Source organism: Chiloscyllium plagiosum, chromosome 4 (genome assembly GCF_004010195.1).
Source record: "Chiloscyllium plagiosum isolate BGI_BamShark_2017 chromosome 4, ASM401019v2, whole genome shotgun sequence".
NCBI classification, from domain to species: Eukaryota; Metazoa; Chordata; class Chondrichthyes; order Orectolobiformes; family Hemiscylliidae; genus Chiloscyllium; species Chiloscyllium plagiosum.
The window spans coordinates 131,918,709-131,935,948 of NC_057713.1; the positions used below are offsets into that span (position 1 = coordinate 131,918,709).

The 17,240-nt window shown below is 39.4% G+C and overlaps 1 protein-coding gene across 4 annotated transcripts in view; it reads right to left on the bottom strand.

The window, feature by feature from the left end:
- LOC122549428 (centrosome and spindle pole-associated protein 1) overlaps positions 1 to 17,240 on the bottom strand; it is a 156,659-nt gene that overhangs the window by 133,462 nt on the left and 5,957 nt on the right. For 2 of the 4 annotated variants that reach the window (XM_043689245.1, XM_043689243.1), the window contains exons 2-5: positions 16,681 to 16,793; positions 13,220 to 13,337; positions 11,811 to 11,914; positions 862 to 942 (exon numbers count right to left, since the gene is read on the bottom strand). In XM_043689245.1, coding sequence (XP_043545180.1) covers positions 862 to 942; positions 11,811 to 11,914; positions 13,220 to 13,337; positions 16,681 to 16,779 — 402 coding nt within the window. In that variant the 5' untranslated portion in view covers positions 16,780 to 16,793. Of the gene's footprint in view, positions 1 to 861; positions 943 to 11,810; positions 11,915 to 13,219; positions 13,338 to 16,680; positions 16,794 to 17,240 lie in introns of those variants that run through there. The other 2 variants (XM_043689244.1, XM_043689246.1) reach the window with 2 other exon arrangements.

Here is a 17,240-nt window from a genome sequence, read left to right on the forward strand (position 1 = left end):
ACTGCAGTTATACAGGGCCTTGGATAGACCACACTTGCAACATTGCATGCAGTTTACCTTTCCATAATTCAAAGAGGATATTGTTGCCTTAGAGGGAGTGCAGTGGAGGTTCACTAGGCTGATACCACAGATGGTAGGTCTGTATTATTAGAAAACAATGGTTCAGCTGGACCTGTAATCACAAGAATTTGGAAGGATGAGAAGGAATTTGATCGAAACATAAAATTCTAACAGAGCTGTACTGGCTAAATGCAGGGAGGAGTTTTTTTTCCCAGTTTGGAGAGTCTAGAACCAGGAATTAAGATTAGGAAATGTTTCTTCACTCAAAGGGCAGTTAACCTGCCAAATTCCTGAGCTCAGAAGGCTATGGAAGCCAAATCACTGAATATATTCAAACAAGTGCTAGATACAGTTCTAGATTTTAAAGACATCAAGGAGTATGGAAAAAGCAGAAAAATAGTATTGGGATAGAAAATAAGCCATAATCCAATTTATAGGCAAAGTAGTCTCTATGTTTCTGCGACAGAAATTAAAATGCGAGAAGCAGCACTTTGCACAGCTTTTCAGCAGGCTGCTGAACAGTGTACTTGGACATGTCAGCTGCTATCAGAACAGTCACTGGATTCAAAACATCAACTCTCCTTTCTCTCCACAGATGCTGCCAGATTTGCTGAGAAATTCCAATAATTTTTGTTTTTCTAACATATTTAAATGATCTGTGTTCAGAAGGACTGAACCTTTCCAAAACAAAAAGGCAACATTATATACCAATAGTTGGCAATTATAGCTCACATATTTATTCAGGAGCTAATATGAACAAATTTACATTATAATTAGCATGAACTTGTTTTATACACATACCTTAGCTGATTTTCTATCAGAGATAGGAAGCGAAAGCTTCTCAACTTTCAAATCTTGTTCCTTTGTGGTCCTAGAATTTTTCTGCAACAAGCAAAGGTATAAAATCAATACTGAACATAGAATCAAAGAATCCCTACAGTGCAAGTAGAGGCCATTTGGCCCATTGAGTCTGCACCAAACCTCTGAATAGCATTCCACCTATCTCCATATGTGCACATTTACCATGACTACTCCACCTAATCTATAAATCCCTGGACACTAAACAACAATTTAGCATGGCCAATCCACCCAATCTACACATCTTTGGACTGTGGGAGGAAACTGGAACATCGGCAGTAACCCATGCAAACACAGGGAGAATGTGCAAACTTCATCCTCCTTAAAGCTGGAATCGAACCTGGGTCCCTGGCGCTGTGGGGCAGCATTACTCACCACTGTGTCACCCATACAATTCTTTGTTTACCCTGTTAAGGAAATGGTTCTCAAGTTTTTTGGAATCCAAACAAAGTAAGTCACAGCCTTCTACAACCAGTCAACTTACAAATATTAGCTCAAAGTTGCCATATAAAATGTAAACTCAAAATTATTGGTATTGTCAATCTCCTGTGTTTGTATTTCCAATGTACACCCTAATCCATTTTCCTTCAGGGTTCTGAGGAAGAGTTATATTGGACTTGTAACATTAACCCTGCTTCTCTCACACAGACACTGCCAGACCTATGGAGTCTATCCAGAGCCTTCTGTTTTATTTAAAATGGTAGCATCTGCAGTATGTTGCTTTGATTTGATGGTAGCCTCATCTATCACAGTCACTGCACTTAAGTGTGCCACGTGGCCCTGCTATAAAGGGCCTAAAAAGTCTACACGCTTTGACATTGGACATCAGTAGAAAAGAGGAGACAATAAATTCTAGCATTGAATAATTAGAGTATGAATTAGAATAGTGGCAGTCCAATTTGAGAATGTGTGTTGTTCAGTGACTTGGTTTTCATACACTGGGGCTAGAATATTGAAGCATACATGACATTTAAGAAGAACATGACCTCCAAGATGGAGGTGTGGCTTGGTTCAAGAAATCAGCCGGTAGAAGCAGTTTGCATATCGCAGTGTGACATCATAAACTTCAGAACTTTAATAGGTTCATGGATTTAAAGAATCACCCATAACTCTCCCTGGAATTAATTGTTTCAACATAAAAGAGACAAGGACAAACTGTTATAAAGGAATTTAGCAACCTTCTAATTAACCAACCCTGGGAAGAAGGAATCAATACAACATAAACAAGCCGTTTCCTGGGAAGTGCAGTTAACACTGCTTGATAAGCTACTGTCATGTGACAAACGGGCAATTAAGACTGCCTGCTGAAGGAATATCCTGAAGTAAAGGGGTTAATTGCAGGACAGACTGTTTCAAACAGATAGTTAATATCAAAAAATTAATACCAAGGAACAGGCAAGGTACTTCTGATGAGAAGGCTACAAACTTGAAGTCTCTGAAAGAGTAATCAATGTTGGAGATGAAAAAAAACATAATAGAATCAACAATAATGTCACACCATAAACTTGAGAGAAAATTGTGTACGAATCATGCACCAGATCAAATCAGCAGCAGAACTTCGAAGAACAACAATGCACAAGGATCAAACCCTGGCCATATCCAGAAACAGACATTGTTGGTTGCAATCTTATCTAATTTCCACCACCAATCGGGCAATAGCCAAGTTGGATTGTGAGGCTTAACTTGCTTACTTCAATGGTCTTATTTTTGGTGCTACATGCAATAACATTTAAATCATTGTTCCAGTACTTAATTATGTGAGATTTCTAAATAAGTAGCTGAATTAAAGGTAACTTGTGGTGATTTATCCACAACGGAAGAGAAACAGTAAAAGCTAGAAGAGGTATATAGGCCAACTGACAGTAAATATATGATAGGATGGAATAGAAATCATGGGAGTCTCTAATCTCCATATAAACTGAAAAAAGGCAGCCTAGATGAAGAGTCCATAGAACGTTTCACGATAGTTTCTTAGAACAGTGCACTTTGGACCAACCAGAAAGCAGGATGTATTAGACCTGGTATTATACAAGATGGAATTAGTGACTTCATTGTGAAGGCACCTCTTGGTAGCAATAACCAAAATCTGATTTAATTTTACATTCAGTTTGAAGAATAGGTCCAAAGCTGTACTTTAAATAAAATAAGGGCAATTACGAAGATATGTAAGCCATGTTAGCTGAAGAGAATTTGCAAACTGGATGAAGAGATAGATAGATCAATGGATAGGCAGCGGCTGACATTTAAAAAGGCTGTTTCAAAATACACAGAACAAATACATTCCAATGAGAAAGTAAAATTCCAAGGGGATAATCTAGCAGCCTTGGTTAACTGAAAAGGTTAAAGATGGTATCAAATGCAAGAAATAATATATAACTACATGAAGATGGATAGCAGGTGTTGGGGAGATTTCACTGGGGTGTTTAATGTAGGGCTAGGGAGGGTGACACGAGTTCTGCAACAGACACTTCTAGTTCCAGCCCTGAAATGGTTAACAACAGCCAAGCGAGCTGCTGCTGGTGACTGCATGACTACCTGGCTGGAGCTTGTAAGGGATATGCATAATGTTAATTAAATCTTGGAGCCTGTAAATACCAGCCAGTATCAATTGCCCCATCGAAACTCGGGATTAATAAAGAAACCGATCGGAATCTGTAACTGTTAGACAAGTGTGAATTGCTCTATCGGAACCTATAACAATTGAGTGTGAATGGCGCGAACTGACCGGGGACTCCAGGCAGCGCGAAATATAATTGTGTCAAGTTTGAACGAGAAGGGAGAACGCCTTCTCCAACGAATGCATGCTTGTAGATTCGTTGTACCAGTTAAGATTCTGTGAATAAACGGCTGTCTGCGTCTAACCATAGTTGCCAGTGTGAGTCTCTCCTTCCGAAAGAACACGCAAAGACGGGACCCCGCGGGTCCGTCTTAACACAGGTCAGAAGATTAGACAGAATATAAAAAACAGCAAAAGACAAGGAAAAATTAGAGTATAATACAAAACTAGAGAGGAATAGCAAAACAGATAGTAGATACATATTCAAAAGAGACAACAAAGTAAGCATCGGTCCTATAGAAAGTGAATCTGCGGAATTAATAATAGCCAACAAGATAATGAACATGTAGATGAATTGATAAGAGAGTTCTGATCACAGAATAGACAAATACCATCCCAGAAAGAGCTATAAATGAGGTAATAGAGGAGAGGGAAGAACTCAGGACAATTAAATCACCACACAGGGAGTACTGAGCAAATGTTCGGAGCTGCGAGCTGAAAAGTGCCGGGGCCCTGATGGATTTCATAAAAACGTATGATTTAGGAGGAAACGCAGACCATTCAAACCCTCAAGCCTGCTCCACCATTAAACTGGATCATGGCTGATCTGTTAGCGTTACAGAGCAATACAACACAGAAATTGATCCTTCTGTCCAACTCAATCGCACTGACCAGACACCCCAATCTGGGCTTTTGCCCGAAACGTCGATTTTGCTGCTCCTCGGATGCTGCCTGAACTGCTGTGCTCTTCCAGCACCCTAATCCAAAATCTGGTTTCCAGCATCTGCAGTCATTGTTTTTACCCCAATCTGGCCTAGTCCAATTTGCCAGAATTTGGCCAAATTTGGCCCAAATCCTTCTCAACCTTTCCTAATCATATACCCATCAAGAAGACTTAAATGTTGTCAGTGTACCCGCCTCCACCATTTCCTCTAGCAGCTCGTTCCATATACACACACACCACCCATCCATGGACTCCATTTATACTTCTGATTGCCGCAGAGAAGCTGCCAACAACATGAAAGATCTCTCCTACACCGGTAACCTACACCGGTAATGCTCTCCTACAATCTCTTCTGTCAGTGAGAAGATACAGAAAGTTGAACACACGCAACAAGAGGTTCAACAACAGCTTCTTTCTTGCCATTATTAGACTGATGAATGGACTCTCGCTTCAAATAATGTTTATCTTACTATGCACACCTCCTGTGCGGTGTAACCTTATACCTTGCTCAGTCTAAGCACTTTTTGATCTTTATGTCCTTGTTTGCGATGATCTGCCTGTACTGCTCACAAAACAAAGCTTTTCACTATATTTAGGTACACGTGACTACAATAAATCAAATCAAACCAAACCCCCTGCCTGGAAACATTACCCCTCAGATCCTTTTAATTCCTTCCCTTCTCACCCTAAACCTATGACCTCTAGTTTTGGATACCCCCAACCTCGGAAAATGATCATGGCTATGCCCCTCATGAATAAACCTCCATAAGGTCACCCCTCAGCCTCGGACGCTGCAGGGAAAAAAAGCCCTAGTCTATTCAGCCTCTCCCAAAAACTCAGATCTTCCAGTCCCAGCAACATCCTAAATCTTTTCTGCACCCTCTCAAATTTAACAGCATTCTTCCTATAGAAAGGCGACCAGAATCGTATGCAGTATTCTAAACATAGCCTCACTAATGTCCTGTGAAAGCACAATAAGACACTCAAATTCTACTGGTCACAGGCCTCCAGCCTAAAACACTACCACCACCCACTATCTGCTTCCTTCAAGCCAATTTTGTATCCAATTGGTTAGTGCCTCCTGATCCCATGGGATTTAACATTACTAACCAGTCTGCCATACAGGATCTTGCCAAACACTTTGCTGAAGTTACCTACATATGCTAGTGAAAGTAGGAATTGAGGGAACAGTCTCCCTCTTTATTCTTTTTCCTTTAACATACATATAGAATCTCTTTGTATTCTCCTTAAATCTACTTGCCAAAGCGATCTCATGTCCCCTTTTTGCCCTCCTGATTTCCCTGAGTATAAAGAAAAGTAAGATGGATTATAAGGAAAAACTAGCTCAGAATATAAAGACATATATTAAAAGTTTCTATAAATACATAAAACAAGAAAGAGCAGCTAAAGTAAACATTGGTTCTTTAGACGATGAGAAGGGGACTTAGTAGTGGGCCAGGAGGTGTTGGCAAAGGCATTGAATAGGTATTTTGAGTCGGTTTTCACAGTGGAGGACACGAATAACATGCCAATAATTGACAGAGACGGAATTAGGTGAGGACCTGGAAACAATCATTATCTTGAAAGTAGTAGTAATTAGGCAAGCTAATGGAGCTAAGGTTAGACAAGTCTCCTGGCCCCGAAGGAATACATCCCAGTATGCGAAAAGAGTTGGTGGGAGAAATAGCAAATGCACTTGTGGTAATTTTCTAAAATTCACTGGACTCTGGGGCAGTTCCAGCAGAATGGAAAACAGCAAATGTGATGCCACTGTTTTAAAAGCGAGGTAGACAAAAGACGAGGATAGACCAGTTAGCTTAACTTCTGTAGTGGGGAAAAGGTTTGAGTTTATTATCAAGGGAGAAGTAGCAAGGCACCTAGATAGAAATTGTCTTGTAGGGCAGACACAGCATGGGTTCATGAAGGACAGTTCATGCTTAACTAATTTTTTGGAATTCTATGAAGACATTACGAAGAGATTGGACAACCGGGACATTGTAGATGTGGTGTATCTGGATTTCCAAAAGGCATTCGACAAGGTGCTGCACAAAAGGCTACTGCATAAGATAAAAATGCAAGGCATTACCGGCAATGTATTAGCATGGATAGAGAATTGGTTAACCAACAGGAAGCAAAAAGTGGGAATAAATGAGTGCTATTCTGGTTGGCAATCTGACTAATGGTGTGCCTCAGGGATCAGTGTTGGGATTGCAATTTCCACAACTTATATTAGATGATTTGGAGTTAGGGACCACGTGTAGTGTGTCAAAGTTTGCAGATGAGACGAAGATGAGTGGTAGAGCAAAGTGTGCAGAGGACTATGAAACTTTGCAAAGGGATATCGACAGTTTAAGTGAGTGGGCAAAGTCTGGTAGATGGAGTACAATGTTAATAAATGTGAAGTCATCCACTTCAGTAGGAATAACAGTGAAAAGGACAATTACTTGAATAGTAAGAAATTGCAGCATGCTGCCTTGCAGAGGCACCTGGCTTGCTTTGAGCATGAAATTACAGAAGGTTGGGCTGCAGGTGCAACAGATAATTAGGAAGGCAAATGGAATTTTGTCCTTCATTGCTAAAGGGGTTGAGTTTAAAAACAGAGATGTTATTTTGCAGCTGTACAGGGCAATGGTGAAGCCACACCTGGAGTACTTTGCGCAGTTTTGGTCTCCTTACTTGAGAAAGGATGTACAGGCACTAGAAGGGTGCAGAGGTGATTCACTAGGTTGATTTCAGAATTGAGGGGATTGGCATATGAGGACTGAATGAGTAGACTGGGATTATATTGATTGGAATTTAGAAGAATGTGGGGGGAATCTTATAGAAACATATAAAATTATGAAGGGAATAGATAAGATAGAAGTAGAAAGGATGTTTCCACTGGTGGATGAAACTAGGTCAAGAGGGCATAGCCTCAAAATTAGGGGGAGCAGGTTTAGGATTGAATTGAGAAGGAACTTCTTCACCCAGAGGGTTGTGAATCTATGGAACTCCCTGGCCAGTGAAGTGGCTGAGGCTTCCTCAGTAAATGTATACTCCTGCTGCCATTATATTCCTCTAAGGACTTGGTCAACCCCAGTTATTGATACCTGATATATGTCCTCTACTTTATCTTTACTAGAGCCTCAATTTCTCAAGCCATCGAGCATTTAGTACACCTACAAGCCTTGCCCTTCACACTAACAGGAACATTCAGTCTCTGAACTTTCAATACTTCATTTTTAAAGACCTCCAACTTCCTAACCGACCCCCTACCTGTAAATAACATACCCTCTCCCCCACCCAATCAATTTCTGAAAGCTGAAATAACTGCAGATATTGTAAATCAGCATCTGTGAAGAGAAATCAGAGTTAACAGTTCAGGTCTGGTGAGTTCCAAGGAAGGGTCACTGGACCAAAAACGTGAACTCCGATTTAACTTCTCTAATTAGACTCGACAGTTTTGGATTTCTTGTTATTTTCATTAGAAACTCAGCAACGCAACTCTTATACTTGTCTTGTCATTCCAGTTATTTGCTTTGTCTCCAGCACCACCTTACTTTTTTTTGGTAATGATCTCTCTGCCTCAATTAATTGGATTATAGATCATCCCCTTCACTTATTATTTGGCTGTTGACACTTTACTCACACCATCTGATACTTTTCATCACCCGCAGAGACTTATTTTTCAACACTTCACTCAACATTTGTATGATCTTTTGATCTCTCTGCCCATAAATTGTGAGCCTGTGTTTTTCTGCACTTCACCTGACAAAGGAGCAGTGCTCCAAAAGCTTTTGATTTCAAATAAACCTGTTAAATGAAAGCCTGATGTTGAGAGACTTCTGGCAATGAAGATAGGAGCAAAAGTAGGCTACTCAACCCCTCAAGGCTGCTCCATTTATTATGATTATGGCTGATCATGCTCAATACCCTAATCCCACACTCCCCTATACCCAATCCCTTTAGCCACACAAATCATACCAACCTTCTTCATTAAAACACAATGTTTTGGTCGTGAATTCCACAAGCTCACCACTCTGAGTAAAGAAATTTCTCACCTCAGTCCTAAAAGGTTTACCCCTTCGCCTTAAACTATGACCCTTGGTTCTGGACTCCACAACCATCAGGAACATTCTTCCTGCATTTAACCTGTCTAGTCCTGTTAGACTTTTATTAGTTTCTGTGAGGTAGAATACAGAACAATACAGCACAGTAGAGCTCCTTTGGCCCACGATGTTGTGCCAACCTTTTACCCTTTTCGAAAATCAAACTAACCGACATGCCCTTCATTTTACTATTTTCCATGTGCCTATCCAAGAGTCACTTACATGTCCCTAATGTATCTGAGGAGAAAGTGAGGTCTGCAGATGCTGGAGATCAGAGCTGGAAATGTGTTGCTGGAAAAGCGCAGCAGGTCAGGCAGCATCCAGGGAACAGGAGAATCGACGTTTCGGGCATAAGCCCTTCTTCAGGAATCCTGAAGAAGGTCAGTGAGTCCCTGCTTTTCCAGCAACACATTTCCAGCCCTAATGTATCTGACTCTACTACCACTACTGACAGTGCATTCCACGCACCCACCACTCTCTATGTAAAGAACCTACCTCTGACATCTCCCCTAAACCTTCCTCCAATCACCTTAATTTGTGCCCCTTATGATAGCCATTTCTGCCCTGTAAAAAAGTCTCTGACTATTCACTCTATCTATGCCTCTCTTTAGCTTGTTCACCTCTATCAAGTCACCTCTCATCTTCTTCACTCCAATGAGAAAAGCCTAAACTCCAAAACCCTTTCTTCATAAGACATGCCCTCCAGTCCAGGCAGCATCCTGGTAAATCTCCTCTGCACCCTCTCTAAAGCCTCCACACCATTTGAAAAGGAGGCAACTAGAACTGAACACAATATTCCAAATGTGGTCCAACCAGGGCTCTATAAAGCTGCAGCATTACCTTCCAGTTCTTAAACTCAATCACCCTGCTAAATGAAAGCCAATACACCATATGCCTTCTTAACAATCCTATCAACTTGGGTAGCAACTTTGAGGGATCTATGGACATGGTCCCCAAGATCCCTCTGTTCCTTCACACTGTCAAGAATCCTGCCTTCAATCCTGTATTCTGCATTTAAATTTGACCTTCCAAAATGAATCACTTCACACTTTTCCAGATTGAACCCCATCTGCCACCTATCTGCCTAGTTCTACATTTTGTCAATGTCAAAGAATTCAATAAGACCTGCCCCCTACAAAGCCATGCTGACTATTTCTAATCAAACTATGGTTTTCCAAGTAATCATAAATCCAGCCTTTCATTGAATCCCTACAGTGTAGAAACAGGCCATTTGGCCCAACAAGTCCACACCAACCCTCTGAAGGTAACCCACCCAGACTCATTCCTTTACCCTATTGCTCTACATGTCCCCTGACTAATGCACTTAACCTACACAACCCTGGACACAATGGGCAATTTAGCCTGACCAATTCACATAACCTGCACATCTTTGGACTATGGGAGGAAACCCATACAGACACAGGGAAAAATATGCAAACTCCACAGTCGCCCAAGGCTGGATTCGAACCTGGGTCCCTGGCACTGTGAGGCAGCAGTACTCACCACTGAGCCACCATGTCTCTCAGATTCCACCCCCCTCATCCTTCTAAACTCCAACAAATACAATCCCAAACAACTCAATCTCTCCTCATATGTCAGGACTGCCATCACAAAAAGATACTGACTCTTCTCAATTATCTTTAATTTTACCAAGTGCGCATTTATAACCTCCTTAACTAACAATTCTAACGCCTTTCCCGCAACAAACATCAAGTTAACTACCCTACAGCTTCTGCCTCCCTCCCTTCATGCAGCTTTTCAGTCTGATAGAACCTTTCCAGAGTCTAAGGAATCTTGGAAATTTAACACCAACATATCCACAATCTCATTAGCCACCTTTTTCAAATCCAAGCATAAAGTCTATTCGGACCCAGAGAAATCAACTCTCAGTTCCATCAAGTTACTCAGCACTACTTCCCTAATATTGGTAATGTTACCAAGCTTGTTTCTTCTTTCAAAGATCAGACTTACAGGCATTACTGGAATGATTTTGTATCTTCTACGGTGAAGACAGAGCAAAATATTTATTCATTACAACCACCATTTATTTATTTACTATTAACTCTCTATCCTCACACTCTAGAGCATTAACACTCATTTTCCTTATGTTTTTCCCTTTTTAATTAAACAGCAGATATTCTTATCTGCATTTTCATTTCTAAGTCTCTCTCTCTCTCTCTTTAGCTCCAATTTGTTTGGCCTGATTGATCTTTTAATGATTCTTTGCCATTCTTTGTATTCTAACCAATCATCTGACATGCCAATAATCTCTGCACAATTATATGACTTTCCTCAATTTTGATGCTCCCCTTAACTTTTTTTCTTTTCCAAATTAAATCACAATAGTGGGCCCTCCCTTTGGAATTTTTCTTTAGAATAAGAATGTACTCAAAATAAATATAACACTTCAATAACACACAGCAGTGAGACCAGTGTACTGTATACAGTACTGATCTAATTTCTGGCAAGTTGAAAATGCAACTGATAGCATTTCAGAAAAAGTATATAGGCTAATACCTCAATCGTCTTACAAGGAAAGGTTGGACGGTGTAGGCTTGCATTCACTGCTGTTTAGAAGAGTAAGATGCAACTTGATTGAAATGTACAATATCCCAACAGTTTGTGAAAGAGTTATGTGGAAAGGATATGTTCTGTTATGGGAGAATCCAGAATCCAAGTTCACATTTTCAGAATAAGGTGCCACCAATTTAAGAAATAGATAAGGAGGCATGTCTTGCTCAGAGCTGTGAATCTTTGGAATTCTTGCCCCAAAGGTCAATGGAGGAGATTCTTTGAATATTTTTAAGACAGAGACCAATTCTTTTGATAGGGGAAAGATTATCCAATATAGGCAGAAATATATAGTAATCATGTCAGTGATGTTCTGATTGAATGGTGTAGCAAGCTGAAAGGACCAAGTGGCCCACTCCTGCCCATAGTTCGTATGTTTGTTTAGACGTTCGGTCAATGGGAGAATAAAACAGAGGGAAGAAAAGTGAATTTCAATACTAAAATCCAATAAATCGATGGGCAAAATATTCATGGAATCTCTAGCTCAGTTGTGAATCTCTTCTTTCTGCTTCACATCCACTGCATCTCTCCTCCCAAAAGCCTACAGACAATCAACATCTAGTTTCTAGTGAAAAATAGGAGTTACAAGATGTATAGGCATTTTTTATAAACAATTTTTATAAACCACCTTGTTAAAATATGGAAAATGATGAAAAGAAAGCATTTTACATCTTTATAGATTTATTTGTCCTCACATTGGTACTGGCAAAGTAAAATCATAGCAAGACTCTACCTCTGCCATGTAGCGTCTGTAATCTTGTCGCAGTTCCTCCTTCAGTTTCTGTTTCTTCAAATCATATTCTAACCCAAGTGGCAGGCTTAACCCATAGTTTTCTTCTGAAAAGTGAGCATTTTTTTTAAAAAAGATATGATTTTAGTAATCATATTATTGCATCTTAACGAATACTTCATATTTGTAGGTAAACTGAGTATGTCAGACTGTTGCCTTGTGGAAGATGGGGAAATACATTGTGGGTTTTCGTGAGTGGTCTGAACAGAGCAAAAATATTAAATCAGATTTGAGGTAATTGGTGAGATGAAGAGCAAGACAGCTTTATATAGGATAGTGTTTATTAATTACTCAGTCTTACAACTCCTTCCCCACATTAGTTCAACCTGATCCCCCTTTATCATTTAACTAGTCAACTAATTAATAAATTAATCCCAATAATCTGTTATAACAACAAAAACTACCCAACTGTCTGATGTATTGAGAGAATGATGGCACAGATTGAAGGTAACAAAGTACTGGAGAAACTCAGCAGGTTTGGCAATATCTGCAGAGAGAAACACAGTTAAAATTGACCCTGTCATTAACGGTTTTCCTCTCTACAGATCGTGCTGACACAAGTTTCTCCAGCACTTCCTGTTTTGGTTTCAGATTTCCCAACATTGCAGTTTTGTTTCTATTTACAGATTATAAGGTAATTGGCAAAACAGTAAATTAACACTTAAGGAAAGCATTTTTTTCACACAGCAAGTGACTGGAATCTGAAATACACAGCCTTGGTGTGTGCAGGAAGCAGGTTCAATCAAGCCATTCAAAAGGAAATCAGATTAATATCTGAAAAGAAGAATGTGTAGAGCTATGGCAAGAAGGCTGGTGAATAGGCAAACTATGTTAACTGTGTTCATTCCTCTTTTTGTGCTGTAACAATGCTTTTGTGCAAAATAACAAACCTAAAGATTTCAGAATACCTTTATAAATAATAGACTTCAGGATTGAAACTGTATTCAAATAAAAGTAAACAACTATTCAATGAAAAGTACACAAAATGTTATGTTATTAACTCAATCTACAATAGGCTATTAAATCCAAAAAATTAATTATATAAAGAAAATGGAGTTTTAGTGCAACGATCAACAGCAGCATAGACTAATTCAAATATATATTTGGTTTCTGTGTTGTAATTTCAGTGAAATACTAATTAACCATTTAATTGTATTGAATCAGATTACATTGAAGTAGCTTACACACACAGTTTAAAATGGTATCTGAATAACAACTGGAAGTTCTGTCTGGGAATTCCTATTCAGAGCAACTCAGTCAAACAGCAGAGCAACATTTACCCAGTAGGCCACGAAGCAGCGAGAAGAGTTATTTTAATACTAACATTTTACATGCTATCACCTACACTGTACCTTCAGATCTGCCAGCTTGTAGATTTTCTTTCACAGAATGAATACCTGCAAAGATATTTCCTTTAGCTATGGTATCTGCAGTTTGATCGGTCTTATTGGATGGCTGTGCAGAATTTATCTGGGAAAAAAAAGGACAAGTTAAAAAAGAGTTTGAGACTGTTCCAGTTGATGTATCAGGCAGGCAATGTAAATTGTATATTAATTGTGTTCAATTGTATGCAAATGGAGGACAATAACTGGGGAGTCACTTTTGCTCCTATAAATCGGACTCAAGCTGTTGTAATGCAATTAAAGACATAAGTGAATAAAAATTGGACATTCAATTCTTCACTGCCAGGCTTTTTGAAACATGCTAGCAGAGAATAGCTGCACAGCTATGAAGATTGAAACAAAAAAAAATTAGATGTGAAACTAAAATCCTAGCAGCCATTGTAGTAAATAGCTGAAAGCAAGCTTGAACGTTCAAGTATAACCCGGTCTAGACTATATGTGACACCACACAAACAGCAATGTGATTTTGACTCTCATCTGCCTCTAAAGTGGTTTGGAAAAAAGAATACAAGCATGGACTACTTTCTAAACGGTGAGAAAATTCATAACGCCAAAGTACAAAGGGATCTGGGAGTGCTAGTCGAGGATTCTCTAAAGGTAAACATGCAGGTTGAATCCATGCTTAAGAAAGCAAATGCAATGTTGTCACTTATCTCAAAAGGGTTGGAATATAAAAGCAGCGATATGCTACTGAGACTTTATAAAGCTCTGGTTAGGCCCCATTTGGAGTACTGTGTCCAGTTTTGGGCCCCACACTTCAGGAGGGTCATACTGGCACTGGAGCGTGTCCAGCGGAGATTCACACGGATGATCCCTGGAATGGTAGGTCTAACATACGAGGAATGGCTGAGGATCCTGGGATTGTACTCATTGGAGTTTAGAAGGTTAAGGGGAGATCTAATAGAAACTTACAAGATAATATATGGCTTGGAAAGGGTGGACGCTAGGAAACTGTTTCTGTTAGGCGAGGAGACTAGGACCCATGGACACAGCCTTAGAATTAGAGGGGGTAAATTCAGAACAGAAATGCGGAGACATTTCTTCAGCCAGAGAGTGGTGGGCCTGTGGAATTCATTGCCGCAGAGTGCAGTGGAGGCTAGGACGCTAAATGTCTTCAAGGCAGAGATTGATAAATTCTTGATGTCACAAGGAATTAAGGGCTACGGGAAGAATGCGGGTAAGTGGAGTTGAAATGCCCATCAGCCATGATTGAATGGCAGGGTAGACTCAATGGGCCGAATGGCCTTACTTCCACTCCTCTGTCTTATGGTCTTAAACTTCAAATCTGACAATGACAACATACTGAAATCACCAAGAATTTTATTTACAAAACTCATGCTAACTATTGTAAGCACTGATACAATCTCTAGCAAATTATCTACGCTGTTGAGTAAACCGGGTGTAAAAAGACAACAATGGAGTGTGAAATCAATTACATTTGGATAAATAGGGGCATTAAAGTCACATCCATAGGTAATCCTAAGAATACAAAACTCGTCATTTTTCGAGATGCTTCACACAGATCCTGATGTGTATTCGCGCGCACCTGATTTCATAACAACTCCAATCGGAAATGTTGCTCTTCAGCTTGAAGGCCACAAAAATAAAATTGTTTTTTTGAAAAGAACTGACTCTTGTGGAAGTAGTGTATATGGGATTCTACTTCACAAAAAATGTCCAAAAAAAACAAAGATAGTATACCTATTGAATTTTATGTAGATATTTACTCTGGGATCATGTACACTCTGTGAAAAATGAGAGCAAGGAAAGATTACAAACTGACTTTACGGGCTTGAAAAAAAAACTTAAAGGAAATTGCAAATTAAAATCAAGTTATCACTTACCAAATTGTTCATGCATTTTTTGTTAACTGTTAGGAAGTACCAAGGAGTGATATCACAAGTGTATAGAATATGAAAGTCTTAAACTTCCCTAATTTTGAAATTGATTTGTACATGGAACATCAGGCACACCATTTATTTTAAGAGGAGATGGTGGTGTCATGGTAATGGTCATGGTAATGTCGCTGGATTAGTATTCCAGAAGCACCAATTAATTCTCTGGAGGAATGAGTTCACATGTTACAATGGCAGCTAGTGAAATTTGAATTCCATTAATAAAGAAATCTACAATTGAAAGCTGGACTCAGTAATACACACTTCAAAATTATCATCAGTTGTTGTAAAAATACATCTCGTTCACTATGGCCTTTTATGGAAGGATATCTGCTATCCTCACTTGCCACTCCATCAGCCTCCAAATCCAAAAGATTATAAACCACCATTTCAGTCACGTCCATCACCATTATTTCAAATAATAATGTCATCAACCTGTGCACCCTTCCATAATCCCACCTTTTCCATCTCCACAACCGTTGCACTGTCCCATCTCTGCTGTCTCGAGCACAGGAACACCTACATCCACTCACTACCACTGATGCAACTCATCTCACCCTTACAGCTTTTTTTAATCCTCAAAGAATAGATAGCAAGAAACTAGCATATTCTTATCATTATTTTTAATATGTACCCTAAGAGGTCCATTTGCTTTGAAAATGCAATTTACATACGTACGAACATATAAATTAGGAGAGGCAATAAGCACTCAGCTCCTCAAGTCTGCTCAGCATTCAATAAGATCATTGCTGATCTGATTGTGACCACAACTCCAAATTATGATCTACCCCGATAACCTATGACTCCCTTATTGGTTAACATTTATCTATCTCTACTTTAAACATATTCAATAACCCTGTCTCTATCACCTCTTGGCGTACAGAGTTCCAATTATTCTCAATCCTCAAAAAATTCTACTCATCTCCATACTTCACTTTATTTTTAAATTGTGTCCCCTAGTTTTAATTTTCCCCTAAAAGGGGAAATCTCCTTTCAACACTCACGCTGTCTACACTTAAGAGTCATAGGGATGTACAGCAAGGAAACAGACGCTTCAGTCAGACTCATCCACGCCAACCAGATATCCCAAACTATTCTAGTCCCATTTGCCAGAACCTGGCCCAAATCCCTCCAAAACCTTCCTATTCATATACCCATCCAGATGCCTTTTAAATGTTGCAATTGTACCAGCCTCCGCCACATCCTTTGGCAGCTCATTCCATACACACACACCCACTGTGTGAAAAAGTTGCCCCTTTTATCTTTCCCCTTTCACCCTATACCTATGCCCTCCAGTTCTGGACTCCCCCACCTTGCCGATTTACCCTATCCATGCCCTTCATGATTTTATAAACTTCTATAAGACATCCCTCAGCCTCCAGTGCTCCAGCGAAAACAGCCCCAGCCTATTCAACCTTTCCCTACAGCTCAAATCTTCCAACTTGACTTTGCGTTCATTCATATAATCAAATTAAACTAAGTGTGTACAAATATTTTTTAAAAAAATCAACTTACTCTCATCTCCATGTATGGTGGGTCATGATCTAATTTAATTTTATCTTGTGCTAACTTGGCCTTCTGTTCTTCAAGGAACCTTTCCAGCTCATCTGCCATTGTCAGCAAAATACCTTTAAAATATTCAATTTTATGAATTAGAACATTGGCTCGATGACTAAGCACAGTTCAGCTAAAGAGGAAGTAAGTTTTATCTGAATTTCAGCTACTCAGATTACAGTCTATATGGTAAAATAATCAATTGGCCACCAAAATTATAAACAACATAATTCTGCCTCAGACAAAAGCTGTTGGGAGAGAATGGAGCCAGCAGCAAAGTTATGCAGCTTGTGACAACCTTCCGAGTGCCTTGTTGGAGGATACTGCAACTAATCCAAGTTTGGATGTCAGACATTAATTACAATACAGAGATGTTAATCAGAGCAGTGGACAGCAAATTAATAAATTTATCCCCTTTAAAACTTTACATTAAAAATGACATGCAGCCTAACTACATATAGCTAGCTTTGTCCTACATCTCTATGTCTTTGATAATCTTAAAAAGGTGTTTGATAGACTAT